Raw genomic sequence first — 26352 nt, 5'->3', positions numbered from 1 at the left:
GTGAACAAGGCGATAACGAGGCATTCCGAAACCATGTGCTTCTCCAAGGACGCGACAAGATCCACTGTTCGAACCCTTACAAAGGCTATACAGTTTACACCCACATATACCAGCACTTCTCTCTATAGCAATTGCCCTTCGTGCGAGCTAGTCTATAACCCAACACGCCGTTCTCGTGACTTTCTTTGTTTGGTATGTCTTTGTGCAGGTGCAGCGACAAAAATATCTATATTTTTTCTTTTGGTGCGCAGCGTGAAGATGTTTTCTCTTCAGATATAATAATTATTGATTGAAACTTTTCTCGTGCTCTGAGATACACAAGCTGTTTTTCATCTCCATTGTTCAACCTTGTTGATTTAGTTGATCCTTATCTTCTATTCTTGAAGCCAAAGCTTACCTTGTTTTGCTATACAGTTGCTGTTTTTACTGAGAAAAACAGCTCATTCCACAGTTCATATTCACAATTCGTAGTGTTCCTTTCTTCCACACTTTCAGATCGCTCATAATGACCACCACTAAGTTGACAAGACCCATTGTGATTTCCGGACCTTCTGGAACCGGTAAGTCCACTCTTTTGAAGAAGCTCTTTGCTGAGTTCCCAGACAAGTTCGGCTTTTCCGTTTCCAACACCACCAGAAACCCTAGAGAAGGTGAAAAGGACGGAGTCGACTACCATTTCACCACTGTTGAAAACTTCAAGAAGGATATCAGCGATGAAAAGTTCATTGAATGGGCCCAATTTTCCGGTAACTACTACGGTACCTCCATCAAGGCTGTTAAGGACGTCGCTGACACAGGCAAGATCTGTCTTTTGGACATCGACATGCAGGGTGTCAAGTCTGTCAAGAAAACCGACTTGAATGCCCGCTATTTGTTCCTCAGTCCTCCTTCTATCGAATCCTTGAGAGAAAGATTGGTTGGAAGAGGTACCGAAACCGACGACTCGCTCGAAAAGAGAATTTCAGCTGCCTCAGCCGAATTGGAATACGCCAAAACTGGTGCCCACGATAAAATCATTGTCAACGACGACTTGGACAAGGCATATCAAGAATTCAAGGAATTCATCTTGGCCGATTCTGATTTGTAGTTACAGATAAGTCTTTAAAATTTTCTACTCTTGCTTAGCAATTCCATCGTGATTGCCATTTGATCACTAGGGTATTGCTAAGATATCGTTTACATCATATAATCACAATATTAGATATATTTGGAGTTTCTGTGTAAATTTCATTCCGTCTATTACATTAATTGGCTGTTTAAGTTCTAACATTGACGGACCATTGTATATTAGCTAAGCATCTCATCATGTGTCTTCTAAATTCTAGTTGCTTTATTAATTCATATCTTCTGTCTCCTGTTCAGCCGTTTGCAGATTAAATAGTTCATAGCATATCAACCCTCAAACTCTACTGTAATTCTAGACCAGCAAAGAAGTGACTATTCCCCCTTCCAACCAACCGACTCCATTCAAAGTTCAGTCGAACAAGGCTATACTGTTTTTCAGATTTCAGGCACGTGACCAAACTCCGGCTTCCAGAATCGAGTGGTCCTTATAATTCAATTGACATTGTACACTTCTATCACTTAACGAGAAAGTCTTTAGGGCTCCTTCATTTGGATAATAAGTATTTCACATTCATAATGAGCAGTCGTAAACTTCCATCCTCCTTTGACGATAATGGCGAGGGCGAAGCGTATGTATGAATTGGACGTTAGAGAAGCGATGAGTGAATAATCGACCATACAGACTTCTTGAAAATCATATAAAGTCCGAATCAAGAACTCTCCCAATTTGTGTGATTCAGACTTATTGTGCTAGTACGACCGTAATTGAGTGATTCTCGTGACAATAGAATATCAAGACTGGAATCCTTTCGTGAATGGTACATGAGAAGATTGGCGAACGATTGAGCCTATGAACGGTTGGAAGCATATCCCTAAAGGATGTATTCAGTTTTCTGTTCAAATGCCATCAATGTTAATAATCGTGCTTATCCTTTACTACGGATTAGAATAGTCCTCAAAATGGCAGCGATAATGTTCTCATATTTGATCATTGTTCGAATTAAATATTCTATCGATTGAATTCTTTGCATCTACTCTGGTATCTCATAAGTATAATTCTTACTAACATAAATAGTGAATTGAACATCGTCCAGAAGATGGTAATCAGGTCTAAGGAACAGCCAGTAGTGCCCTTAGGTGCATTGGCCACCACCGGTGCCATTATTTTGGCGGCAAGATCAATGAAAAGAGGCGAAAAACTTAGAACACAGGTATATTTCCGTTACAGAGTTGTTTTCCAATTGATCACGTTGGTTGCTTTGGTTGCTGGTGGTGTAATGATGCAGCAGGAATCCGCGGAACAGAAAAAGACCCGTGAAGACAAGTTGAGAGAAAAGGCCAAGCAAAGAGAAAAATTGTGGATTGAAGAGTTGGAAAGAAGAGATGCGTTGATTCAGGAAAGAAAACGTAGATTAGAAGAATCTAGAGCTGAATTGAAGAAAATGGCCGAAGAAGGTTTCAAGCAAGAAAACGACAATAGCAAAGGAAAATGAATCCGGAAACTAATAAAACACTCACACATCATGTACATAGTTTTACCATTGCCATAACGATATTACCACCTCCATTGTATAGCATATCTTAATTGACAGTCATATCAAATTTCTTTCGACCTCATTGTATCTTCTGCTCCGTGGAAGTAACTCGTCATGATAACTTACAAAGTTCGTATAGGCTCCTGAATTTGTCGGACTTCTTGGCGGTAATAAGAAGTTAACATGTAGAAGTTGACGACACAGAAGTCTACAAATGCAGGCTTCACAAAAAGAACTCGTGTATAGTTTCAGGATTCCTGAAGAAAAGTCAAAGATTTAAAGAGCCGTCCGTGGAGTCGTACCAACCATGAGTTTAGAATCAAGTAATACCGTTGACAGCCGAAGATAAAATAACCATGTAAGAATACCTGGTCAACCGGACTTTTCTACTCAAGTCGGTAGAGGTCAAGTTTTGCCACCAAGATTCATACGCTTAAGCTGTCTCTTCTTGATATTGAACTTTACACGGAATATAATATTTTCGTTAGAAATTCATTTCTCATGTTGCAACCAAAAATGGCTGCGAATCTCACTTAAAAATTGGAAACAATTTTATCCTAGACCTGAATGCGCTATCATCTGTGTTCTGTATTATAACTTCCAGTTGTATATCAATGCCCTGAGTGTGTAATTAAGTCCAAATAGTTCATAAGTTACATTCTACTACACTTACAAAGACATATGTTAAAAGTATATTTCTGGGTGCAAAAATGATTATTATAAGGTTAGATTTGTTTAACAAGCCAACTTGTATAATAGTATTCTTTTGTTCTATTATTCCTTCTTGCTTATAATATCCAGCAAAATTCACTGGTGTCCTTGTTGTGTTCGAAAGCTCCTATCTGGGTTTATATCAGTTGTGTCTTTTGTGTCATTCTGCTTTATAAGAATCTCCCAATCTCACAAGTCAAAGCGTATGGCACCACTGAATTACTAACTGTGACTTACTGGTAATATATATCTCAGTTCCAGCGCTCGTTATGATTTCAACATAAGTAGACAAATAATCAAAAATAAAACTTTCTTCTTCAGCAATTATTCGATCCCTAATGAGCGCTTCAAAGCAATCTCCGTGAGATTTATTAAGAATTATAGACCCTCATATAAATGCAAAATGAATGGTACATTATTGAGATTTGGAAGAATTCGTCAGAAACCCTAGTAACAAAGATCTTACGATCTTAGCTAAATATTAAAGTTGATTCTTCACATATTCTTGTCGTTCTGTTTCCTTCAATATGATAATCTCAAAGTAATACCTCTTTCGCGGCTGTTAGCTTGTCATATACATCTGAAATATCCAATTCTTGATCTTGAAGTTCCTCGTTCAAGGGGTCTGTCCACTCAACACTGTCTGTGAATCGTTCTGAGAGAACAAGAATGCTTGCCTCTCCACACGATGCAAATAAATAATCAATATGCCATTTGTCGAACTCAATAGAACTCTCACTGTCGAGATCACACTTTAGAACCAACATTGAGTCTTTGTTGTGTGTCTTAATTTTTGATATTAATTGCTCCACGTCGTCTAAATCTTCGTCTATAACGACAGCCCTGTACTTTCTCTCGTGCACATCATGTTCTGCCACCTGAGAACTTTTTATTTTGTGAATCTTATTCTCTATTCCATCCGCAAAAAGTTCTTCTTCTTTGTCACTAACGTATAAAATGCTTTTGTATTCTTCTGAATCTTCTGAATCATCTAGTTGCAATAGTTGATTTAATACTAGCCAACCAGATTCTGTGGTTATCAACTCCTGGCCACCTTCATCGGTTTTATGGATAAGCTGTCTCACCAATGTCACGACTTTACTGTGAATTTTTGCGTCTTCTTGGGGAATGGCTAATTGCACGGACTCAAAACCTCCTGGAACAAACAGCTTATATCTCTTCTTTTCTATGTTGCTTGTTGTTCTACTTTCATCATGTTTCTCTTTGGGAACACTAATGGTGTTCACATTTGTCTCCGCTGGCTTCAATCTACAAGTAAAGAGATGGAATTTCTCATACTGTTTCCTTTCGTGTTTCGGTAAATACGGAAACTCCGGATTCAACTGCGAAACGTCTCTATTCTTCAAATGTGAATGGAACATAGCCAATCGTGCTAGTGGAGCTGAATCAGACATTATAGACAGTATGGCTGCAACTTTTGGACTGAAACTGAAATATCTATCCACCCCAAAATTAAATTATCCTTGCAAAACCTCGAACTGATCCGGATTATATATACTTCTTAGACTGGAAACCACGACCCACCACAGTCTCGTTGGCAGTGGAAGGATGGCATTTTAGTTCTTTCTAATAGAGATCCTACTTCTAGATAATTCATCATGGCACGTGATTTTCTTGAACCTAATTGAGAATATAATGTTATAAAAGTAGATACTTACTTAAGGATACATTCTATTTAGTATAACAAGTTGCGATAATAAACAGTATAAAACGAATTAAAAATGGTGGCAATAGAGTTAAGTAATGCTCCTTTCTTTATCGTAACGTAAACCTTTTTTGTGTTCAATTCTCTGTACCGTTAATATTGTACTCTTTGAAGAAGGCATAGTAGTCGTCCAACAACTCAATAATACCGTGGTTACCAGATGTTTCAGTGGTAGCAGACGACGATATACTAGTTACGTTTGTCGAATATAACGCTTGGACTAAAGACTGAATCTTGATCAATCCTTCTTTAGCTATCAAGTCTCCTAAAGAATTTATTAACTTAGGCGAGAAATCAGAGTACCATCTGTGATTCCAGACAAGCAACTTAATTGTACTTTCCAATATTCTTTCGTTCAACTGGTTGAGCTTCTTCGTGTAATTTGGCTGGTATGAGTTGTTTTGATCGGAATTACCAGAATTGGTAATGATTCGCGATCTTTCCATCTGGTAGTACTTCAACATTTCTCTTTGAGATTTGGCTGAGAATCGGCCACTTAAGGCGTTGGCAAAGGCTACAGATCCTTCTTTGAAATGCTTTAATCTGTATGCGATTGAACCCAAGATCTCCCATTCCAAGGTAGTCTTTTTATACTCCATTTGCTGAGCCTGGAAGTGAAGTGACTCTGCCTGCCACATTGTATAGGCACGTAAGTCCTCATACAACAACATGAATAAGTTGTCCAACCATCTTTCACATAATCTCTTCCTCTTGAACTCGTCTTCTAATGACTCTTCCTCTTCTTCTCCTAAGATGGTATCGCTTTCTTCTTCCTTTTTGGGTGACTTGATAGCTGTGGTAGAAGAAGCATCGTTGTCAGGAGAAGCTGCCTCCGGATTCAACGACGATTCACCATTGAGTGTAGACACTGTAGAGCTTTTTCTGACGTTGCCATTGCTGGAGTTGTTTCTATCTTTACGATACTCTTCTTCCATGACAAATACCTTCGCACGGTACTTCAACAACGTCTGCCAGCCTGTTTTCACTACGATGTCAGTCAACAAGTCGTATGCTTTAGCAAATGTCGACTTCAAGTTAGCAGCAGGCAAGTTCGCAAGCTGAGGATCCAAGTTTCTCTGCTCATTGGCAACATCTTGGCTCAGCAAATACGATACGTCTTCCAATGTTACATCCACAGGAGATGGCAAGTGCAAGTCTTCGTTGCCACCTCTTAAAGGTACTACTCTTCTCAAGGTGTACTTCTCCTTGTGCGAGTTCATAGGACACGAGTTCAACGTCAACAACGCATTCTCAAAATCGCCTAACTTGGTATACACCTTTACTAACATTGACCAGGACTTGAAATCAGAAGGAGCTGATTTCACTGCCTGCTTAGCTAAATCCAAAGCCAAATCGTTTCGCTTCTTGTTCATACAGAATTCAGCTTGCAACAACAACAAGTCTGCGTCACGTCTATCTCTGGCTATACCTTCGCTCATAGTCGTGACTGCCTGGATTTCTTCATCCTTGAGCAATAACACTTGGGCAATTAACGAGATCACACTGGGTTCATTCTGCTCGAGTCTCTGGAGAATCTCCAAAGCAGAATCATACGACTGTGTCAACTGTACACATTTCAAGAATCCGTCTACCAAGTAATTGGAGATCAAGGTCGGCAGTGGAATGTCTACGCCACAGCCTAGCTTGGGGCCTTCGTAGAACAACTTCTCAAATCCAGCCAAAAAAGTTGCCAACACTTGCTTGCTACCGTCGTTGAACGGATTGACCTTTCGAATTTCTACAAGGCCGCCAACTTTGTTGTTTTCATCATCGTCGGAATCGAGCAACGATCTAACTATAGAACTTACGAAAGTTTCTAGCCACAACCGATCCAACTCGTCGTTCAGGATCTTGTCATGGATCAACTTGCCGTCGTTATTCACTACCGAAGACTCAAACTTACCTGGCATGTGTACGGTAACACGCATATCAAGTTTAGAAAAGGCATTGTAAGTGCAATACGTCATCTGGGGAACTTTCCAGTGCTTCTTCTCACCGAACCAATAGTGAGACTTCGACGACATTAACGTAGCCAACCCCTGCAATTGCGCGGCTATGGACGCCGAATTGGAAGTGTCGATTCCGGTGAAGTAGAGAAATGTCCCGATCTCCAGTCCCTTCTTCGAAGTGACCAGATGTTTGTAAATGTTACACAAGTCGGCTGGACCTAAATCTACAAACGAATGCAAACGGCCCGTTCGCTCAATAACCGACGAACCAAGGTACTCCTCTTTGGCTTCCGGAATGGAAGCCATTGTGGGAGGAAGCATGATGGAATTGATTTGTTAGTGGGAATTGGGATGTGGGAAAACAATGAAGATAGAGTCGGTGTTCGACTAGATGTACTCGTGTTGATCTTGGACGGAGCATCACGTGATGGGCTGTGTGTAAAAAGGTATGATATAAATATATATAGCAAATAAATGAATTCCACAGAGATATTCTGCTATAAATAGGTATATGTTGGTTATATATAAAGATAAGTAAGATAAGTGATATATAATTTATTAAAATTTTGAAAGAAAAATTTTGGTGTTCGTCATGGAAGAAATTAGATAAGGACTGGTGAATTTTGGCTGGGGTTTTGGCTGGTCTATGTTGGTTAATGTATGCAACAGCAGATTCTCTACTGTGGAATATACATACAAGATGCATACACTAGAGTATATCCTAGAATAGAGGAAGAAGACAAGGAAATCAAGATATGCAAATTGTATATATGTGAAAGTATATGATGGCTTCTTCCTTTTGATATATATGATAGTACTTTTATTTAATGAAATGGGTTTGTGCTATTTCTATTCGTTGATACTCTATTGTTACATGATATACATGGGGACTACAGTCGTTGCTTCTTTTTCTCTTGTTCGTCCTCCGTAGGTTCGTCGTCGATGGTGTCCCAGTCTCGGGCCGTCAAGCAGTACTTTTCAGGAGGTAAGTTCAACCCCCATTTTGGAATCACTGGAGGAAGACTCTTGGAGTTTCTCTCTTCGGCCAACTCCAAAAGCAACTCCTTGGGTGGAGTGGGCTTGAATTGGTAGTTGGTTCTGGCAGCTATGGCCAACCGTATGTCGTCAGTGTTAACAGTGCTGTTGGCTGTGGAACTATAGTTGGATGTGGCTGGTTTGGCATGATCGTTATATACGAGTGCATCCTTCAACACAGACTTGGTGTATCCTGAAAATGTTAGTATCCTATGTGTGACTCTCATCGAAAGATTCTATCTTTTCACGGTAACTTACTGTGAGCAAAGTCCATGAGCTGTAAAGGTACATGGTCTTCGTAGTTCTGGATTCCCTGAGTTGCAAATATCAAATGTAACAATCTGACGTCTCTGGGAACAACTGAGGCCAGCAGTTGGCCAGAATTGGAAGCCTCTGCGGCACCCCCGGTAGCTGTGCCATTGGACTGGGCTGTAGCGCTCATTGGATGGTGTTGTGTGTATTAGTCGTCGGATTATGATAGATTGGAGTTCTGTAGCAATTCTATATGTTTTGCTATTAGTTATAAGTCCAAATTGCGCAGTATTTCAAAGGTTTTAGTATATTAATCTACGCAACTGATTTTTACAAGAAGATATAAGCTTCTTTCACGATTAATACTCAACTAGACCCGGTTCTGGCTGTACCCTCTGTTTCTTGTCAAACCAGTATACATACTGACTTCTGAATGTCTATTCATTTTTGTTTCCGGTTCTCGCACTAATATCTCACTTCCCTATAAGCACATATCTATCTAAATGCATACATAAATTTCACTTACATAAATATTGATAAACTCAAAATTGTTATCAGATACAAAAATCTCTTTCTTAGCCAAGTGGTACCTCAAGTAGACACAATCGTATCAATGCTGAAGGCTAAGAAGCTCGAGTCGGAAGTGGTGGAATCCCCGGACGACATACAGATTCCAGCTCCGGATCTTGCGCATACTCTCATACGACCCTTCGAGTTCCTTGTCAACTCCAGAGACAATTGCCACCGCAACGCATTAGTCATTCTAAACCAACTGCTAACAGGTATAGATGTGCCGCGACTATGGTCCAATACAGAATTGCATGTTTGTGCGGATGGAGGCGCCAATCAATTGTACGATTATTTCGAAGCAGATACAAAATCACATTCTCACCTAGCCACTGAACAAACTAGTGAACAAGCTAGCGATCTCATTCGTCAGCAGTATATTCCACAGTTTATTGTAGGAGACCTAGACTCGCTACGTGACGACGTTCGTGACTACTACGAGAGAAAAGGTGCACGTATAATTCCACAGTATACCCAATATTCTACAGACTTTTCCAAAGCTATAGCTACAGTAAGATTGTACTACTATTCTGAAGCACTGAGACAGGTGTTGGTCAATGATTCTATAGACACCAACAACGGACTCGCAGAGATAATCGAAAAATACGAAGCCGGTAGCAAGCAAGAGCAAACTGTCCGAATCTATATCTTAAGCGGAATCGGAGGTCGTTTTGACCAGACCATCCATTCGATATCACAGCTCTACATACTCAACCAGTCCCACCCATTTCTTCAGCATTTCTTCATCACAACCAGTGATCTCATTTTCCTTCTTAAGAAAGGCGTTAATTACGTAGCATATCCCAGTAAAACGACATTCCATCTGGCCCAGGTTCCTACCTGTGGCTTGTTACCTTTGGGCAACTCGAAAGTCATGATATCCAGTCACGGATTGAAGTATGATGTCCGCAACTGGGAAAGCGAAATGCTTGGAAATGTCAGCTCCAGTAATGGGATCAGCGGTGTCGATGGTGTTGTTGTTGAAGTATCTGGCCCACTTGTCATGAACATCGAAATAGAGCATGGTGTAGAAGATCTGAAATTATAGAAAAGAGAGAATGAAAGAGACAATATGGGAATTTATAGAAATATTAGTCTGGTGAATAAACATAATGCAGACTCTGTGTTAGAATAAGCCTCATTCATATCGCTTCAATACAAACTTGGGCTTGAAAGGACTTAGAAGGACCTTTTAAGTCAAGTTGCATTGGTATGTATTGTATCACGTGATCACTCACGTTACTTGTCTAGAATGCACAGAGCCTTGAGATTTTTCAGTCTTGAGATTTTTCAGTTATAGAATGAAAAAAACTTGATCGACAAAACTCAACTTCAGCCTAGACTCCTCTATTAAAACCAGAACATTTCACCAGCTTGACCATGTTCAGAAGTTCGTTGGTGTTTAGGGGATTCGCCTCAATCCCAAGAATGAGCGCTACCAGATTATTGTCGTCGATATCGAGACCAACTTTCTCCAATACTATTGCATTCACAACTACCAGAAATTCATTATTAGCATCCACAAATATCTTCAACAACTCCTTTCCTAGCATATCTCCTTTCAAGGCACAAATGGAAATTGTAGAGCCATCTGCTGCAGAACTGGAAGACAACACTGTGTACATGGACTCTGTGTTGAGAAAAAGAAGATTGAAGATGAAGAAGCACAAGTTGAGAAAGAGAAGAAGAGAACAGAGATCATTGAAGAAGAGATTGGGCAAGTTGTAATCACGAGAGAATGAGTTCTTGTTCAAAGCTAAAACACAAATCAGAGCAAACGATACCATGTGAATTTCAAACCATATATTCACAAATAGGACCTCTATTGTGACCATCTTCACTTCATTATCTTAATTTTCATTGTAGACTGAATGGTTGAATTACAGTAGTTGCTTGTTGTTATTATCTAATAGAGAGACATTGCAAGTATTCAGTCTATATCACAAACTCGTATACACATATACATCCATACCATTAAGCTATTTTGGTATACATTCTGTACATACTTAATACAACATATCGTATATATTTCCTCGTTGTTATTTGTACATGGACATTGTAGGATATTGAATTGAAATAGTATAACATTCCAATGGAGCCGTATCTGTTCGAGGGTCTCTACTTGCTTACCCTGCTTTATTCACTTATAGCAGTCGGATAAGAGTCATCGTATACTCACTGTATATAAACGTAGTTCGAGAAATGAATATTTCTGACATTTATCTTTTTCATTCTATTGCAATTATCATACCAATTAGAACAATGAGTACCGTTACCTTTGTCACTGGCAATGCCAACAAGCTCAAGGAAGTGATTGCTATTCTTTCAGGCTCTCAGTCTGAAGGCGGAGAATCGAAAGTTGGAAATTTCACTATTGTTAATAAGTCGTTGGACCTTGATGAGCTCCAAGGCAGTATAGAAGAAGTCACAATCCACAAGGCCAAGAGTGCTGCTGAAATTCTTGGTGGCCCAGTGTTGGTGGAGGATACCTGTTTGGGTTTCACTGCCTTTAACGACCTTCCAGGCCCATACATTAAGTGGTTTGTGAAATCGGTTGGTTTACAGGGTTTGGTTGATATGCTCTACAAGTTTGAAGACAAGAGTGCTAAAGCAATTTGTACATTTGGATACTGTGAAGGGCCAGGAAAGCCAGTTCAATTGTTCCAAGGAATCACCAAAGGATCCATTGTAGAAAGCAGAGGCCCTACCAACTTTGGCTGGGATTCGATCTTTCAGCCTGATGGGTTTGACAAGACGTATGCTGAGCTTGATAAAGAAATCAAGAATAGTATCTCGCATAGATTCAGAGCCTTGGATAAGTTGAGAGACTTTCTTGTGAGCCAATAGATAATAAAGAAAATAGAACTTATAAAGGATAAAGTAAGATACAGTAATACAAAATAGCAGTAGGCCTCTGGTGGCAGTATCAATCAATGACTGTAACAATGAAGTAATAAATTAAAGATTTCAGTGTGATGATTTATTTATGTAGCTAATAAATAGACGATGCAATGAATATTGGAAAACAAGAATAGAGAAATAAAAAGCAAGAGATTCATTTCGTAAGCGTCGGCGAAAGCCGATCGTGATAGTATGACTAGTCTGTTCTAGTCAAAGCAGCAATTAATGTTGGGTCTTTAAGTGGAAATTCAAGATGCGAAGACAAATCTAAACGGTTATAATAGTAATATAATGACATTAATAAGATATTAATGAACTCTATCATATGACAGGATGCTGGAGAATATTTGGTTAGTTGAAGATTTCTTTGATCTTGCCAAATAAGCCCTTCTTCTTTTGTTGTTGTCTCTTCAAGTTCTCGCCGTGGCTGGATACAGCATACAAGTTGGGTACTTCTTCCGAGCCTCCGCTGCTGTGGGACTTGTTGGAAACTACATTGCCGAATCCACCTCTGCCCACCGAAAATGATTTGTTAGAAGTCACGGCGTACAAGTCCTGTTTGTGAGTGGGTCCATCGACGTCTTGCAACTTACGAGTAAGTTCTGGGTTGTCATTACTAACCATGTTACCGTAGCCTCCTCTACCTGTAGAGACCTTCAGAGTAGTAAGCTGTGGCGTGTTGGAGCCTATGGGAACTAACTTGGGCGAAGGAATCTCGTTGGACGACTTGATGTTACCTGCACCGCCTCTTCCAGTGGAGTAGTATACCTTCTTGTTAGGTTCTTTGCCAGTAGGAGTATTCGATCCGCTATCATCCGTACGGGAAGGAGAAACCTGAAGTGCTGGAAGAGTAGATCTGGAAGCTGGTGTCAAACCGTTGGAGACGGTTGCCGTCAAAGTTGGTGAGACGTGGTTATTGTTGGATGTGATGGTAGACGAGGTATGTATGTTACCAGCACCTCCTCTTCCAGTAGAATAAGCCATAGTTAGGGATATAGATATAGAAATGAAATGACTTAAAGATGATGAAAATGGAAAACACAAGCACTAACAATATTTGAAAATGGTCTAGATCGTCAAAGAACCAAAACTAAATCAAATCAAAGTAAAACAATTCAATAGAATCGCTACCAGATATTCTGCTAGTTATATTGAATTCTCACCATCCGTAGCTCCACAATTTCTATTTTCCCCTGCAAAGTGACCCAAAAAGAAATTAATCACTCACCAATTTTCTTGGAGAAACTAATATAATCTCGTGACACTGACCACATGAAAATCGCCCTGGTTCCGCTATATGGGCCAACAACAAGTTGATAAGACTTCAGGTAATATATTAACTGATTTTCTTATCGCTCTTCGTAATAGTGATATTTCGGCGATGCTTCTCGTGCCAAATTGCGCCTGCTGGCTTCTTGCTTCTGATTCGAGAAATGGAATTGATCTTTCTATTAATCTCTATCTTTCCTCTAGTCTCTCTAATCAATTGCTGTGTAAGTATAATTTCTGTGAGGCTCTGCCAAGCTCTCAAGTATCCTCAATTAACAGCCTGCTTTTCTCTCAAATCAAATTATCACTTCTCTCTCTGTCTCACTATAGCAATTCTCTCTGCTCCTTGTTTTTTCACACCAATATACCAATACCAAGAAAGGCATATCTATCTTTGTCTTGTAGTCTTGCAAATATACCAATGTTGGCTTTGAACTTATCAGCCTCTCGATATTTTCTGCACAAAAAGGTTCCGTTTCAGGTCCCCACCATAATATTCTTCTTCGTAATAATTATGAATTCATTGTACGCTAAGAATTTTTCACTGAACACAAACCACTTATCAGTCGGTAGGTAGATAAAGCGCGGTTCGCATTTCAAATGTCTGGCTAGATCTCCAGTTGAGACTACTGGAGCTTGGCTAGCCCCTCGTGGACTTTCTTCTGAACTCTACTATGGACTCGTTTTGTGGTCGTTTGCAATTTCAGTATTAGCAGAGACATCGATACGGTTCTCGTCAATTCTCCCTCGACAAGTCCTAGACGCCGGAGCTCGTGCCAATTGTCAAGGGAAACATTTTCGGCCACTGTCTTATCTGTAGGATAGATGGATTGTAGAAACTCTGCAAACCCAAGCGACGTGGAGTGATGGAGCTTCAGATGGACTCTGGTATGTTGCGTCACGTGATGTGACTTATCCATTTCCACAACCAACTTGGGTGGTGGTGTTGGAGGTATTGACGTTGATGAACGGAGAGAAGAGGGCGAGGAGACAAAGGAGATATCAGAAAAGTCGGTGAGAGTATGGACAGTCTCGTTGTCTTCTTGAACCTCGAGACTTGTAAGAAAATCACTTTTTTGCAAACTTTTACCGAAAAGTGACTTATAACTTTGGGGTTTGCGATTCTTCATCCATTTCACATTGAAAGACCAAGGCTTGCTGTTCAAGAAGTCTTTGTAGTGTTGCAGTCTTGTAGTTAAGTAGTACATTTGGAGAAAGGTTTAGGAATTTTGGGTATGGTGAAAGAAATGATTGGGTTGGTAGGGAGATAAAAAGATAAGTAATTAGGCTGCAAAATGTGAGGTGCATTTTTTTTCAGTGGACAAAACGAGGCATACCGAAAAGGGGATAAGGACTGGGAGGCTGATATTACTAGTATTATCTTCTGTTTAGCATACGGGTTAGTTGCCGGTGTATGGACAATAGTACAGGTAACGTAGATGTGAAGATATGGTTATTCCAGTCGACAGACTGAATTGTAAATTTCGTAGCCAGTTGTAAATACTTGAATACTCCTAGACTGCTGGCAAGTAGATACCAATGAATTGATACTAGCAAGTTGACTATCTGAATATATACAAATGTCAATTCATTATCCTGTACTAGAGAACACATTTTGAACTTAGTAGACTTCATAGACGTCGTAGTTAGATCACGTAGTTAGATCACGTAGTTAGCGTAGTCAGTTTCCGTCCTTTTCAGCTGTACTATAGGCTTCATCAACCAAATAAGTCTTCGATATCTACATCTACAACAGTGCACGGTATTTGTGCTTTAGCTATTCTACATCTCCATCTTCAGAAGTCTGCAGACGTATTCATACATATTAAGTCATCGTATCTGGTAAGTAGTATAAAGTCGACCCTGTGACATTTAGCTTTATTCGAGCTGTTCCACCTGCTCCTTCAATGCTTCGTTGAGAGCATGAAAGCTCTTCTCAGTCAGACTGAATAGTCCCATCCACGTTAAAAGTGGCACCAACACTCCGGAAAAAGTCTCTGACTGAACCAATCTGGTGTACGCTATCTTGCCTTCGTCGTTGGCCTGGGGCATGAACACAAAACTGTGTGTACCGCTGAAGATCCAGGAAAAGATCAAATCGCCCTTCCATACAAACTCCGTTACTGTATTGGCTAAAACACGGGGGTACATCATAGTCAGCGAGGACCAACCCTCTGGCTTCATTTCTATTTCGAGCCGATCTCCGGGTTGTACCTCAGTTGCAGTAGCATCCTTCTTCTTATACATCGAAACTTTGGTGAAAAACGGGTTCCAGTTGCTGTGGTTCTCGAGTTTGAGGAAATGCTCCCGCACTTTCTCAGGTTTGCCATTGATGATAATCTCCGCTGTAATAGTAGGCATTGCAAGAGCAGTTAGCAAATTGTATTTGACTCAATTGAAGAAAAGGGAGACAAAGAATCGATCTCGAATGCAATTCTATATAAATCAACTAGACGAAAAAGCAATTGAGTAGAAAGGCAAAAGAATCTCCAGTTTTCAAGCAGAAACATTCCACTTCTTATAAACCCCGTACTAGATGCACAACCTGCCTAATCATCACGGGGCCCATTGTGCTGGAAATATACGGCATGCATTGTCTTCCTCTTACTAAAGCCAGTTTGTATTGTGCTGACTGAATAGGGGTAATATGTCAAAAATAGCTTGTATCGGGACTATTTATAATTGGATCTTCTTTTGGAGAAATGAATTGATAGCCTGCCTAGAAAAGTGTCATTTCGAAAAATAATTTGGATCGCTTTTCGCAGTCTAAGATGTCGGTATCTTGTAGCAGATACTACTTTGGACTCAGGCCGGCGCCAGCAAGTGTATTCATTTCAAAGTTGATCCTAACCATCTGATGGGCGGTGTGAACACTCTTTCTCTTCTCAACTGGTCGGTGCCTCTTTGGACTTCCCGCGTTGGGTGCAACAGAAGCTCTCAAAAACTCTCTGACTCAAATGTAGTATCTTCGAAATGATTAGCTTCAGCAGCTTCGCTTTCAATCAGCAGCTGCAACGAGCCGATTAGAGTGTTGATAAGCAAGTTCTGCTTGAAGTTGGCAAGAATGACTTCGTGGTTCTTATTGGTGAGAACTCTGGCTAGCTTGCTGTATGCCAACAAGAGTTTACAGTAGTTGACTTCTATCCTATCTGTGGACTCGAGTCTGACACTGGGTATGGCCATTGTGGTCATGGAGCAATACTGCCTGAGCTTCTCCAATTGTGCTATCGTCTCGATGGGAGAAGTAGCGGACTCTGTAGCTTGGTACACTTCATGAAGCTCTCTGATGGTATGGTCAATAACAGAAGAGTCCGTATGTTTATCATCCTCTTCATTCTTCTTTTCTGTAGTTGCGCTGGACAGCGGCTCCACATCCAGACTGCGTAGGTTCCATTTCTTGACTTTTGGCACATCTCCCATAGTCTTGTACTTTTCTATGAGAGGCTTTCTCTTGATGGGTGAACCATAATGATCCTGGACTATTTCATTTTCCTTGTTGCTTTCGAACATATCTGGTTCAGCAGCAAAATCTAAATCTTCGAATAGACGAATGAGCTTGGATTCTGCATTCATTGTTCGACTCTGTAATAAAGATTACTTTGTTTCTACAAAATTCTCAGCTACCCGCTGGAGACAAATTCGCAACTTAAACCGTTTTATTATTTCTCTATGGTACACACCGATATCCAATCGGCACTTTTTACTACTATTCTATGCTAGGCAGCTGTCCTAGAATACATCTGGCAATCTCTCTATGACGTAAGCATGTCCACCAACACTCATTAAAGGAACACCAGGCACTTTTCTTACTCTTCTCTTTAAGTCAGCATCGTTGGTGGCCACAATGTAACACTTGTGTTGCATCACACGGTTGACAATACAGTCATCGGCATACGTGCCACCGTGAGTGCAACTGAGTCTTTGTATACGATGGTCTTTGGCCAATTTTAATGCAATACGATACTTGGGACCCAATTTCTCTAATTCTGCCATGACACAGTCTGTCACTATAGGAATAGCTTTGGCCATAAGACAGTCCATCAACCCTTTGACGATATCAACCTTCTTCTGGATAGAAAAGTTAATGAAATTGGTATCGATAAGCACTTGGTAAGGTGGCCTAATAGCCAGATTGAATTTGAAAAATAAAGCTGATGAGACTTGAGGTACCGATCTAGTCAACTCAGAGTCTTCTACTTTTTTGGTGTCCTTTTTTTGGTTTTTCACTATACGTGGATCCTTGGAGTTTAACGTCCGTTTCACCAAGGCGAACTTCCTTGTCTTCTTAGCCTTTCCCATCTTGTTGTGTGGATTTAGTGTGGAGTACAGATGTTTCAGAAGAGGTAAGAATAGTATTGCGATGAGATGCTCCAGAAAAATTTGGTGATAATCAAACTCCTGCAGGTGCACACAAGAATAGGTGCAAAATAAATTACAATACTGATGAAATACGAATACTGGAATCTCCATATGGACAAAGTAGAGGCAAGATAGTTGTTATAGTGGGTTTTGGAATCTTTCACCATGGTTGTATTTTCTTAAATTATCATGCTGTATAAACAATTTACATCGTGAAATTGTCATTCTTTGTTGTTCTGTCTGCAAATGGTGTTGCAACCATTTTCGCAGTAATTATTATATATTCTACTACACTTATCCCAGTTGCAAATACATACTCCACACCCACGAAATACTCAAGAAGGAACGATTACTAACTGTCAATTATCATTTAGCCTATTCTAATACTTTTATATATTCTTTTTCGTCTGTCCTTCAACCTTCTGTTGAATGCTTTTGTCTCTAAGTCTAACAAATAGCACAATGTCTTCTAGTATTCGTATTCTATACAACATGCCACAGTAGCAGAAACTCATAAGAGTTTTGTATCCGCATTACCACCTGAAGCAAACTGAGTTCGGGAACATCCACCTCCCAAAATTTCTATTGGTAGTGGTGTCACAAAATGTCTCTCTATGAATCTCTAATACCAATGCTAATGAAGACTTTCGACACACAGAATTAGTTGTGAAGTGATTCTTTAATAAATAAAGTACTTTCACATGTAAGAACTGTAAGGATATTATCCGTGTTGCAATCCATTTTTTGGAAATGACTCGTAGTACCTACGATAAAGCTATCATTAAATAATAATTAGATTGCATATGCCTATATGATTCAACGACTTATGTCTATGGTTTGGGTTCCTTTGGTGCCTCAGGTAAGGATGGGAACTTGTAGACCAGCTGGTAGTCAAATCCCTTCTTTTTCATTTCACTTCTCTTCCAACTCAACAATATACTCTTCTCAAAGTCGATTTCATACACTCTGAGCTTACGATCGTAGTTGGCATCAAGAGCAGTGACTCCAGAATCTCCAGCAACGCTACTGTAGCAGAGCCAGATAGACTGTTCTCCTGAAGCACTAGATTTTTCGTTTAGGAGACAGGCATCATTCTCATGTTCGTGTCCTACACTGACTACTTGATAACCGCAGTTGCGGATATCATCAAGCACCTGCGGCTTCGTCTTGGAATTGAGAGGATGCTTCTCATTGTAACTTCCAATTATCTTGAACTTTCCAGTGGGACGGAACTGAGGAATGGGAAAATGGAAGAATAACAACTTAAACAATTTCTCAGGGTCCTCGGCATGGATACGGTACAAGAAATTGGTCTGTGTTTCATCAAGATATTTATCTTCGGAGTCAAAAACAGTAACATGAGCTACTTCCTTTTCGCCTCTTATCACTTTCAAGTTGTAGTTAGTAACTCCATGCAAACTATCGTCAATTCCTTCTATAGTGTTGTAGCAATTGGGCAACGTTTGCAAAAACTTAATCAAGGACAATTTGATCTCTCTGAGGTTTTCCTGGCCGTCAAACTCATCACCAAAAGTGAATATGAACTTGGTATTTGTCTGTAGTATAGGCTGTAACGACTTGAGAATTATCGACTTATAGTCGACACTACGGTCTACGTCTATCAAGTCACCTGTGATTACCACCAAATCTGGGTTCTCTTTGTGTATACTGTCCTCCATGAATTTCAAGGTTTTCAAGTCTGAAGTACACAACTCCTGATCCTTACCGCATTTTCTACCAAGACTTTGTCCAAAGTGCAAGTCACTCATCTGAATCACTTTGAACTTGGTCACGGATTCATCAATACGAAGAATGCTTGTCTCTTGCATCATCACAAATTGCGAAGTATCTTGCGTCCAGATGTCTTGTTTCGATTGAGGCAATTTGAACATCGAGATGATGGGATGAATCTTTTCTTCCGTCATTGAGGAGTGAACAGAGAAATGGTTCACACGCGAGTCGATGAGGTCGTTTGAACCAAAGAGCAAATCAAGTGAATGCACCAAAGGCAAATCACTTGGAATGGGGTTCTTGATGTTCGTGCTGAAAAACTTCTTGTACAACTGGTAGTTGTCGCTTTTGATGAGTTCGAACCCAGCGTCATCCTTAGGCTTGTCAAACGTGAGATCTAAAAGGATGTTGGTGGCAGTGTCTACGGGCTGCTCCTTAATGACGATATAATACAAGGGAGATGTCAATTTGGTGGTAGCAGAAGAGTCTACAGTTGTTTCGTAGTAATTCATGGGAGGCTGGATCTTGGAATAGCCCACGGGCGCTTTGCAATTCCGGTAGTAGCATTTGATGATCTTGATATCGGTGATCACCGTTCCTAGTTTGGTATGTGGCTGGTCGAAATTGTTCTGTAATAGCTTGACATCTGGATACACCGCGGTCGATGCTCTTAGGTAGCTATATATCAATACCATAGTAAGGGCCAGGAATATGGTGACGAGCACCTTACGGTACGATTTGGGAATGAATATTTTCTTTACTATGTACGACATGACTTCATTATGCGTGTTTGGTCTAGTGGGTTTGCCCTGGGTTGAATATATAGAAATTTCACAGTAGTCTATAGTCGTTCCTTAGATAAGACTAGCAACTGAAGTAGTCTCCACAATTAGAATGAAGGTGCTTGGTTAAATTGGCAAACTTCGTAGGAATATGCGGATTAAGTATTGCCGAATGAAAATCGTAGTGAAAACAGAAAGTGAATACTTCGTAGTTTAATAAATCTTCAGTGCTACTATTTGTGAAAATAGGCTGTACTAAGGCGGCTTAAAGAGGTTGAAATCACCTAAATATACAAATATTAGACTAGACAAATATTTCCAATGGCAATTTATAGGGTCTAGCTCCAATTATAATGCCAACTACAGCAGATCTCTCTAACGGAACGGCTTCAGGATCCTTGCTAGTATTTATACAAGGTTCCGTATTCCGCTCAAGCATTTCTTAAAAGCACCATTTTCGTCTATAAATCTAGAATTTGGTATATTAATAGCACTGCAAAATAATAATAAATATTTTTTTTTTGTGGCCACATCAAACGCACGCCTGCCTGATGGAATTCTGTATTGGGTATAATCCCAGGCTTGTTTTCGAAGGCTTGGTGACATCCTCCAAAGCAATGCTTACTAGAAGCCCACCTCTGTCACCTCTGTCACCATTCTCTCATACACCAGGGAAGCGGTGAGGTGTTACAGCAGGTGCTCAATTACCTTCCACCCGCGACAATTACATCTTAGAAAATACCGTAAGTTTAAGGTTTTCACTTTTGTACGATGCATTCTGCAGTGTGCGGTCGAGGAATCCAGCATTATGTACTTCTTCAAATGCTCGCTGTACCAATTACCAAATTCTGTAGCATGCCTAGTTTAAAAGAAGACAGATAAGGGTTGGCTGCAACAATTGTCGAGTACTAGACGTAATCAATTGGCATGATATCCTACTGTATGTACGACTTCTTACTGTTAATACTGTAACTGGTAGACTGAGAGCCGCCTTTTCCGGCTCAATTGACAGAAGGTGCTGGGCTACAGCATCAACTTGACTTTGGCTAGATCCAAATCTTGCATACCCTTTTACCCATTTGAAGTACGACTCATTGACGTGCAATTCTCTTTGGGACGTAATTCCACATTCTCTACGAGGCCCGTCTAGAACAATAGAACGGTTCGTGAATACAAGCTCGTCTACAATCATTTTCTACGAATGCAGAGAAGCGCCTTGCTCGTTGTTTGGCGTCAGGGTCTTTATTTCAGATACCAAAACCGCGATTCAAACAAATAGATTCATGTGGTCCACCCCACTATATTTCATTGCAATTCTTTTCTGCCGAATCAGCAACACACACACTTCATATAATACAAGTCTAAGATCAACTACGATTTGCAAGATGTAACCAGTTGCTAAATTCTAAGCTTGAATTGAGGCTCAAACTCAAACAAATCCTTGCCCAAACGGGCAAAATCACGGCGTCGACTGGCATATTAGTAGGCTAAATCTATCCTCGACAGCAATTCCAATTCATACAACTCATTCAAACAACTCGGCCAATAGTTGTATGTCAAATTCTCACAAAAGGACGTTCGTCTCTGTAATCAATTGCTTACTTCAGGCGGATTCTGAAACAAGTTAATTTGCAATTGTACACATTGTGCGCCCGGCACCCCACCTCCAATTTAAAGGATTCGTAAAGAACTCTCCCCTTACTGTCATGGCACTATCTGTAATCCCTCAAGTCGCCCTAGAAAGTTAACATCTTCAGCCGACTATATACTGAAACGGGATCACCCCTAATTTCAAAATTCTGTTCTTGGACATTGGAGAATGGCATCGGTCTGGCTGTTCTTGACTCTCTTGATTCGGCTCTGCATTAAAGTTTCTCTTTCCTTTTGTTCGACCGTTGTGATTGTTACAACCTCTTGTACCTTTGCGGTTCACACATTGTTAATTGTTCGCTTGCTGACAATACGATGCATTACCATTGCTGAAAACTGGGGAATGTTTTTTCGGAATTCTCCTTGCGCCAACTTGATTTTCGGCTATCCGTTAATCCTTCGGACACACCCAGATAATGAATGCACCAATTTTCAGTTACATAAAAGTTTTTAACTCAATCTCGTTCATTATTTCACTATTTAATTTTATTCTTACTTCTGAGCAGTCTGTGCCTTCGCTTTGTTCTCCTTGTCTACTTGGGCAATTCTCTTCTTTACTTCGGCTACCTGCTTCTCGAACTCTTCTTTGGAAACGCCAGCTCTCCATCTCAAGTCGTGAGCAGGATGCGACTCAAGCAAGTATTCTGGTTCCTTACGGTCAGAACCAAACAATTGTTCTCTGAAAGTCAAGGATTCTGTTTCTGGGTAGTCATCCCATACCAAGCCTCTCTCTTGCAATTCTGGAATCAAGTATTCTACCACATCTTCGAAAGAACCTGGGGTAACAGCGTAAGTGATGTTGAACCCGTCAACTCCACTGACATTCACCCATCTTTCGATTTCGTCTGCTACCGTCTTGGCTGTTCCAAAGAATACCGGACCTAATCCTCCTACAGTAATTTGTCTAGCTACGTATTCTCTAGTCTTTTTGACATCCTCTGGTTCACCAGGAGACGTCTTGGTCCAGAGATCTACAAAGCCTCTGACGGCGTTGGAACCAACATCTCTCAACTCTTCACCTTCGGCAAATTGACCAATGTCAATACCAGTCCAGCCACTAAACAATGCCTGGGCACCTTGAATATCACCATAGCTCTTCAAGTCCTTGTATTTTTCAGCAGCTTCTTCTTCGGTATCAGCAATAACAGTAGTGATCAATTGCAAGAACTTGATAGACCCTTCTGGTCTTCCGTAGTTTTCGAGAGCGAGTCTCTTGATGTCCTGGATCTGCTTTCCTAAGGCTTCAGGGCTGAAAGTAGTAATGAAAACGACTTCGGCGTTCTTTGCAGCAAACTCTTTACCCTGTTTCGAAGTTCCAGCTTGTAGGATAACTGGCAATCTCTGGGGACTTGGCTCTGTGATGTTAGGACCAGGAACTTTGAAATAGTTCCCTTCGAAGTTGATTTCTCTAATCTTGTCAGGGTTGGTAAAGACACCATCCTTGAGCTCAACAGCATCATCAGCCCAAGAAGAAAGCAACAAGTCGTAAACAACCCTGATGTACTCTTCAGCACGTTCGTATCTTTCATCGTGAGGTGGCAAGTCTTCTCCGTTCAACAAGTTTCTGGCTGCGCTGTCCAAGTATGAGGAAACAACATTCCAGCCAACTCTACCCTTTGTCAAGTGATCCAAGGTAGCCAATCTTCTCGTGAAGTGGTATGGAGCTTCACTGATGGTACTGAAAGTGACGCCAAAAGCCAATTTCTTGGTTACGGCAGCCATGGCAGAAACAACAGCACTTGGTTCATTGACAGGCCATTGAGCTCCGGCAATAGCAGCAGCTCTGATATTACGTGGACCATTGTAAACGTCGTAGCCTCCCAAGACATCAGCAATGAAGAGGGCATTGAACTTACCCTTCTCCAACAATTTGGCTAAATAGGTCCAGTACTCGATGGTATTGTAGTTTCTGGATTTATCCTTAGGATGCTTCCACAAGCCAGGAGCCTGTAAGCCCGAACAGCCCATGTCGAAGGCATTGATGATAATAGGTTTTCTCTTTGAGGCAGCAGTCATGGTAGTGAGATTTGGTTGCGAAAATTGATAAGCTGCAGATCCTAGAAAATCTTGCAACTCCCACAAATCAGTGCATATATATAGTTGGAGGGTTTGTCAATATTTAATATAAATATATTACAAAATGGCCAATGGCACGTGAACTAACCTGTTCGTGCTATTCCATCTATCTGCCACTATCAAGACCATGTTGAAATATGGGGTATCCCAACAACCGTAAGACGCAACAGATCCACAGTTTTTGGTATATTTTTTTTCACACTAACATTTTTACACGCATCAACTGTGGCTCACGGGCATAAAAAAGATAATACGCCGAACCTCGCCTGCGGTATCCGAACCGAACCGACCAGCAATACTCTCGCTTCCATTCTATCTATCTGGCAAAGGTTGCTACGAGCGAGCCGACCCACACCGTAGTCTACACTGGACAATGCTTCAGTGGTCAATCGTACGATGACATGGGACGATGGCTCATTTGAAGCGTCTTCTGATGATTCACATGCATATTTTGCGGCAAGAAATGAGGCACAAGTGGTTGCAGATTTGCAAGATTGAATTGGATGTTGAATATCAACTATAGCAACTAACACGATTGCAAGATTAAACGCAAGAAGTATGAGGAATGCTTTGCTGCAGTGCAGAACTTTGAACAATGGCAAATCGCTATTTTGGAATCGTATATTCTACTAGCTTGGAAGTTGTCTAATGATTGGCATTCGATTGCAAATAATTCTTGACGATTGCTATAATATGGTTCTAATAAACCAATGTGGCTGGATGGTTAATTACAGTCTTGCATTCCTATGATATGTACAAATTAAAAATTAAAAACACTGCCATGTTCACAATCTCTCTTCTCTAAGCTCGGCGCCGTTGCTCTTGAGGATATTGTAGCCCCAGAATCCAATCACATTAAGCACACCAACCCTCCAACCGTTCATCAAGCCTAGACGGTGGAACTTCTGTAGGAATGTCACAGATTCTGCTTCTTGCGCCTCTTCGTCATCACCGACCTTCGAGTCAGTCCAGCTGCTGTTGAAATCTACAATCAAGTTTTCTTCAGGGTTGTCGATGGTCACTACTCTCATCTTGTCTTCCTGGAGGCTCTTGGGCTTCAACAAGAAACGTACTTGCTCTTTTCTCAATAAGTTTTCTACTGGTAATTTGATGAAGAACTCCAAGATCAACAGAAGCAAGTTGACTACGGTGTAGACATTAGGCGACGAATACGAGTCAATGTTGAACTTGATGAACAACACGTATGGTGCCGTTTTCCGGAAAATGCTGATGGAAAACTGGTGCAAAACAGTCAAGAACGCAATAGAAGGAGGAGGAGCTAACAAGTATTGAACGGGATAATTGCGTAGCGATTCACGGATTGATCTCGTATTCACTATAGGTTTAATAGAGCCTTCTAGATTGTGGATCAGAGACTCAGTCGAGGTCAACCCGTCACTTGGAACCGGTTCTAGTGCTGGTCTGTTGAATTGTGTAATCATTAAGCGCACCTTGATGAGGTCTAAAGGCATCAATATCAAGCCAGTTAATACACATGCAGATACTGAAAGCCAGAGTGATCTGAGCGGATCGTTAGAATGAGTTAGATCCAAGAAGAAAGGATCTGGGATCCCCAAGAACGGAGATATAAAACCGGTGATCCAAGCCTCAATCGTATGTGACAATGTTTGGTGGATGAAGGAGGCGTTGATCCCTCTGAAAAGCGCAAAAGGACCATCCTTAGAAGCGATTGCAGACATAATATCCATTGTATGAATGGAAATGGGCTGGATCTTGGTTTTCTTCTTGGTTCTATTCTTTGGTTTTTTCGCCTTTGTTGAAGGTCTTGTTCGTAAAGTTGACTGCGAAGACTCTACAGTTGATTGGAAATAGTCGATTTCGTAATCAGACGACTCTTCTGTTTCCAGCAAGTCCGTGGAATCGGACAAAAGTCTTCTTGATGTTTCTAGAGGCTTTGACTTTTTGACATTAGAAGCGAAATTAAACTCTCCTACTTGCAAGACCAATCTGACAATTTCCAAAGGCTGGCTGACCACGATCTTGCAGTAGTTTTTTACGAAGTTCCATACTAAATTTTTAAAGAGCTCCAGCAAATTGTTTAGATCAAAGTACTCTTGGAATTCTAAATCGTAGACATAGTTCTTATCTGCCGTGGCATTGATACCCAGGGGACCAATAGCCATCCCCATGCGCTTGTCGCCATTGATGCCTATACCCGAACCGGGACTGAAGGCCTTGCGAAGACCTGAAGTGCCAGTGTTGATGTTCTGTTCAATGGCGTTGGAGGAAAGGCTCTGGGTTAATGGTTTATTTGTTTCTGTGTCATAAAGGCCTAGGCCCGGTCTGAATATCACTGAGTAGCCAGCGTTAAACGTGTCATGGTCGTAGTACGGCCGCAAAGTGTGGTCTGCAGCCATTGTGTGTGAGACTAGCAACGGTTTCTGGTTTTCTGTTTGGAAAGAGAGATGGCGCTACATTGCCGTTTAATAATGGAGTGGATATGGTCAGAGATGATGCCATAGTTAAGAAGTTGATAGTGTGTATAAATTTTGGGAATGCGAATAGTTAAGAATTGCACTTCACCGTGAATATTTAAGAAGCAAAGAGCTTGCGAGCAGCTACAAATCACAGTGAGGCTGGTAGATACTGTGAGAAGTCCGTCCCAACTCAAGATGTTCAGATGTTTACATTTGTATGTGTCGAGACTGGAAAAAAATTCGTATCATTTCGTCTAATATTGAGTGCTGTTCTACATTGTAGATCTGAATAGATATATATGTATA

The 26352-nt window shown here is 40.7% G+C and overlaps 14 protein-coding genes across 14 annotated transcripts; 4 read left to right on the top strand and 10 right to left on the bottom strand. All coding sequences in view use genetic code 12, as the record gives it.

Moving 5' to 3' along the window:
- The first annotated feature begins 345 nt into the window (after window positions 1–345).
- GUK1 (guanylate kinase (GUK1)) lies at window positions 346–1208 on the top strand. The gene has a single exon (XM_001385132.1). The coding sequence runs from the start codon at window positions 506–508 to the stop codon at window positions 1085–1087; it is 582 nt and encodes a 193-aa protein (XP_001385169.1). The 5' UTR covers window positions 346–505; the 3' UTR covers window positions 1088–1208.
- Window positions 1209–2162: 954 nt separating this feature from the next.
- Window positions 2163–2558, top strand: PICST_36309 (predicted protein; the record flags this gene model as incomplete). The annotated part of the gene is made up of 1 exon (XM_001385131.1): window positions 2163–2558. One exon carries the CDS (start codon window positions 2163–2165, stop codon window positions 2556–2558), a length of 396 nt encoding a protein of 131 aa, XP_001385168.1.
- Window positions 2559–3847: 1289 nt separating this feature from the next.
- On the bottom strand, window positions 3848–4726 carry PICST_32162 (predicted protein; the record flags this gene model as incomplete). Its single annotated transcript, XM_001384791.1, has 1 exon — window positions 3848–4726. The coding sequence occupies one exon, from the start codon at window positions 4724–4726 to the stop codon at window positions 3848–3850; it is 879 nt and encodes a 292-aa protein (XP_001384828.2).
- A 496-nt stretch (window positions 4727–5222) lies between these two features.
- On the bottom strand, window positions 5223–7292 carry PICST_46600 (predicted protein; the record flags this gene model as incomplete). Its single annotated transcript, XM_001384790.1, has 2 exons — window positions 5223–5745; window positions 5905–7292. Coding segments are annotated over 2 exons (1911 nt in total), but the record flags the coding sequence as incomplete, so codon positions are not given.
- A 153-nt stretch (window positions 7293–7445) lies between these two features.
- On the bottom strand, window positions 7446–8633 carry PICST_78571 (TFIID and SAGA subunit). Its single transcript, XM_001384789.1, has 2 exons — window positions 8280–8633; window positions 7446–8214 (listed from the first exon to the last, which is right to left on the bottom strand). The coding sequence occupies exons 1-2, from the start codon at window positions 8461–8463 to the stop codon at window positions 7877–7879; spliced, it is 522 nt and encodes a 173-aa protein (XP_001384826.2). The 5' UTR covers window positions 8464–8633; the 3' UTR covers window positions 7446–7876.
- A 253-nt stretch (window positions 8634–8886) lies between these two features.
- On the top strand, window positions 8887–9888 carry THI80 (Thiamine pyrophosphokinase (TPK) (Thiamine kinase); the record flags this gene model as incomplete). Its single annotated transcript, XM_001385130.1, has 1 exon — window positions 8887–9888. One exon carries the CDS (start codon window positions 8887–8889, stop codon window positions 9886–9888), a length of 1002 nt encoding a protein of 333 aa, XP_001385167.2.
- Window positions 9889–11090: 1202 nt separating this feature from the next.
- HAM1 (inosine triphosphate pyrophosphatase, putative / HAM1 family protein) lies at window positions 11091–11770 on the top strand. Its single transcript, XM_001385129.1, has one exon. It carries the CDS (start codon window positions 11103–11105, stop codon window positions 11685–11687), a length of 585 nt encoding a protein of 194 aa, XP_001385166.1. The 5' UTR covers window positions 11091–11102; the 3' UTR covers window positions 11688–11770.
- Window positions 11771–12092: 322 nt separating this feature from the next.
- Window positions 12093–12725, bottom strand: PICST_61217 (predicted protein; the record flags this gene model as incomplete). The annotated part of the gene is made up of 1 exon (XM_001384788.1): window positions 12093–12725. One exon carries the CDS (start codon window positions 12723–12725, stop codon window positions 12093–12095), a length of 633 nt encoding a protein of 210 aa, XP_001384825.2.
- A 2163-nt stretch (window positions 12726–14888) lies between these two features.
- PICST_32156 (predicted protein) lies at window positions 14889–15371 on the bottom strand (the record flags this gene model as incomplete). Its single annotated transcript, XM_001384787.1, has 1 exon — window positions 14889–15371. The coding sequence occupies one exon, from the start codon at window positions 15369–15371 to the stop codon at window positions 14889–14891; it is 483 nt and encodes a 160-aa protein (XP_001384824.2).
- Window positions 15372–15947: 576 nt separating this feature from the next.
- On the bottom strand, window positions 15948–16583 carry PICST_32155 (predicted protein; the record flags this gene model as incomplete). Its single annotated transcript, XM_001384786.1, has 1 exon — window positions 15948–16583. One exon carries the CDS (start codon window positions 16581–16583, stop codon window positions 15948–15950), a length of 636 nt encoding a protein of 211 aa, XP_001384823.2.
- Window positions 16584–16739: 156 nt separating this feature from the next.
- On the bottom strand, window positions 16740–17309 carry PICST_60429 (predicted protein; the record flags this gene model as incomplete). Its single annotated transcript, XM_001384785.1, has 1 exon — window positions 16740–17309. One exon carries the CDS (start codon window positions 17307–17309, stop codon window positions 16740–16742), a length of 570 nt encoding a protein of 189 aa, XP_001384822.2.
- An 843-nt stretch (window positions 17310–18152) lies between these two features.
- On the bottom strand, window positions 18153–20222 carry PICST_83723 (hydrolase activity). The gene has a single exon (XM_001384784.1). The coding sequence runs from the start codon at window positions 19871–19873 to the stop codon at window positions 18200–18202; it is 1674 nt and encodes a 557-aa protein (XP_001384821.2). The 5' UTR covers window positions 19874–20222; the 3' UTR covers window positions 18153–18199.
- Window positions 20223–22024: 1802 nt separating this feature from the next.
- On the bottom strand, window positions 22025–23548 carry PICST_36305 (predicted protein; the record flags this gene model as incomplete). The annotated part of the gene is made up of 1 exon (XM_001384783.1): window positions 22025–23548. The coding sequence occupies one exon, from the start codon at window positions 23546–23548 to the stop codon at window positions 22025–22027; it is 1524 nt and encodes a 507-aa protein (XP_001384820.1).
- Window positions 23549–24334: 786 nt separating this feature from the next.
- PICST_89789 (predicted protein) lies at window positions 24335–26008 on the bottom strand. Its single transcript, XM_001384782.1, has one exon. It carries the CDS (start codon window positions 25984–25986, stop codon window positions 24394–24396), a length of 1593 nt encoding a protein of 530 aa, XP_001384819.2. The 5' UTR covers window positions 25987–26008; the 3' UTR covers window positions 24335–24393.
- Window positions 26009–26352: the final 344 nt, after the last annotated feature.

Source organism: Scheffersomyces stipitis, chromosome 5, assembly GCF_000209165.1.
Source record: "Scheffersomyces stipitis CBS 6054 chromosome 5, complete sequence".
Taxonomy (NCBI): Eukaryota; Fungi; Ascomycota; class Pichiomycetes; order Serinales; family Debaryomycetaceae; genus Scheffersomyces; species Scheffersomyces stipitis.
This window is presented reverse-complemented; position numbering and strand designations above follow the sequence as displayed.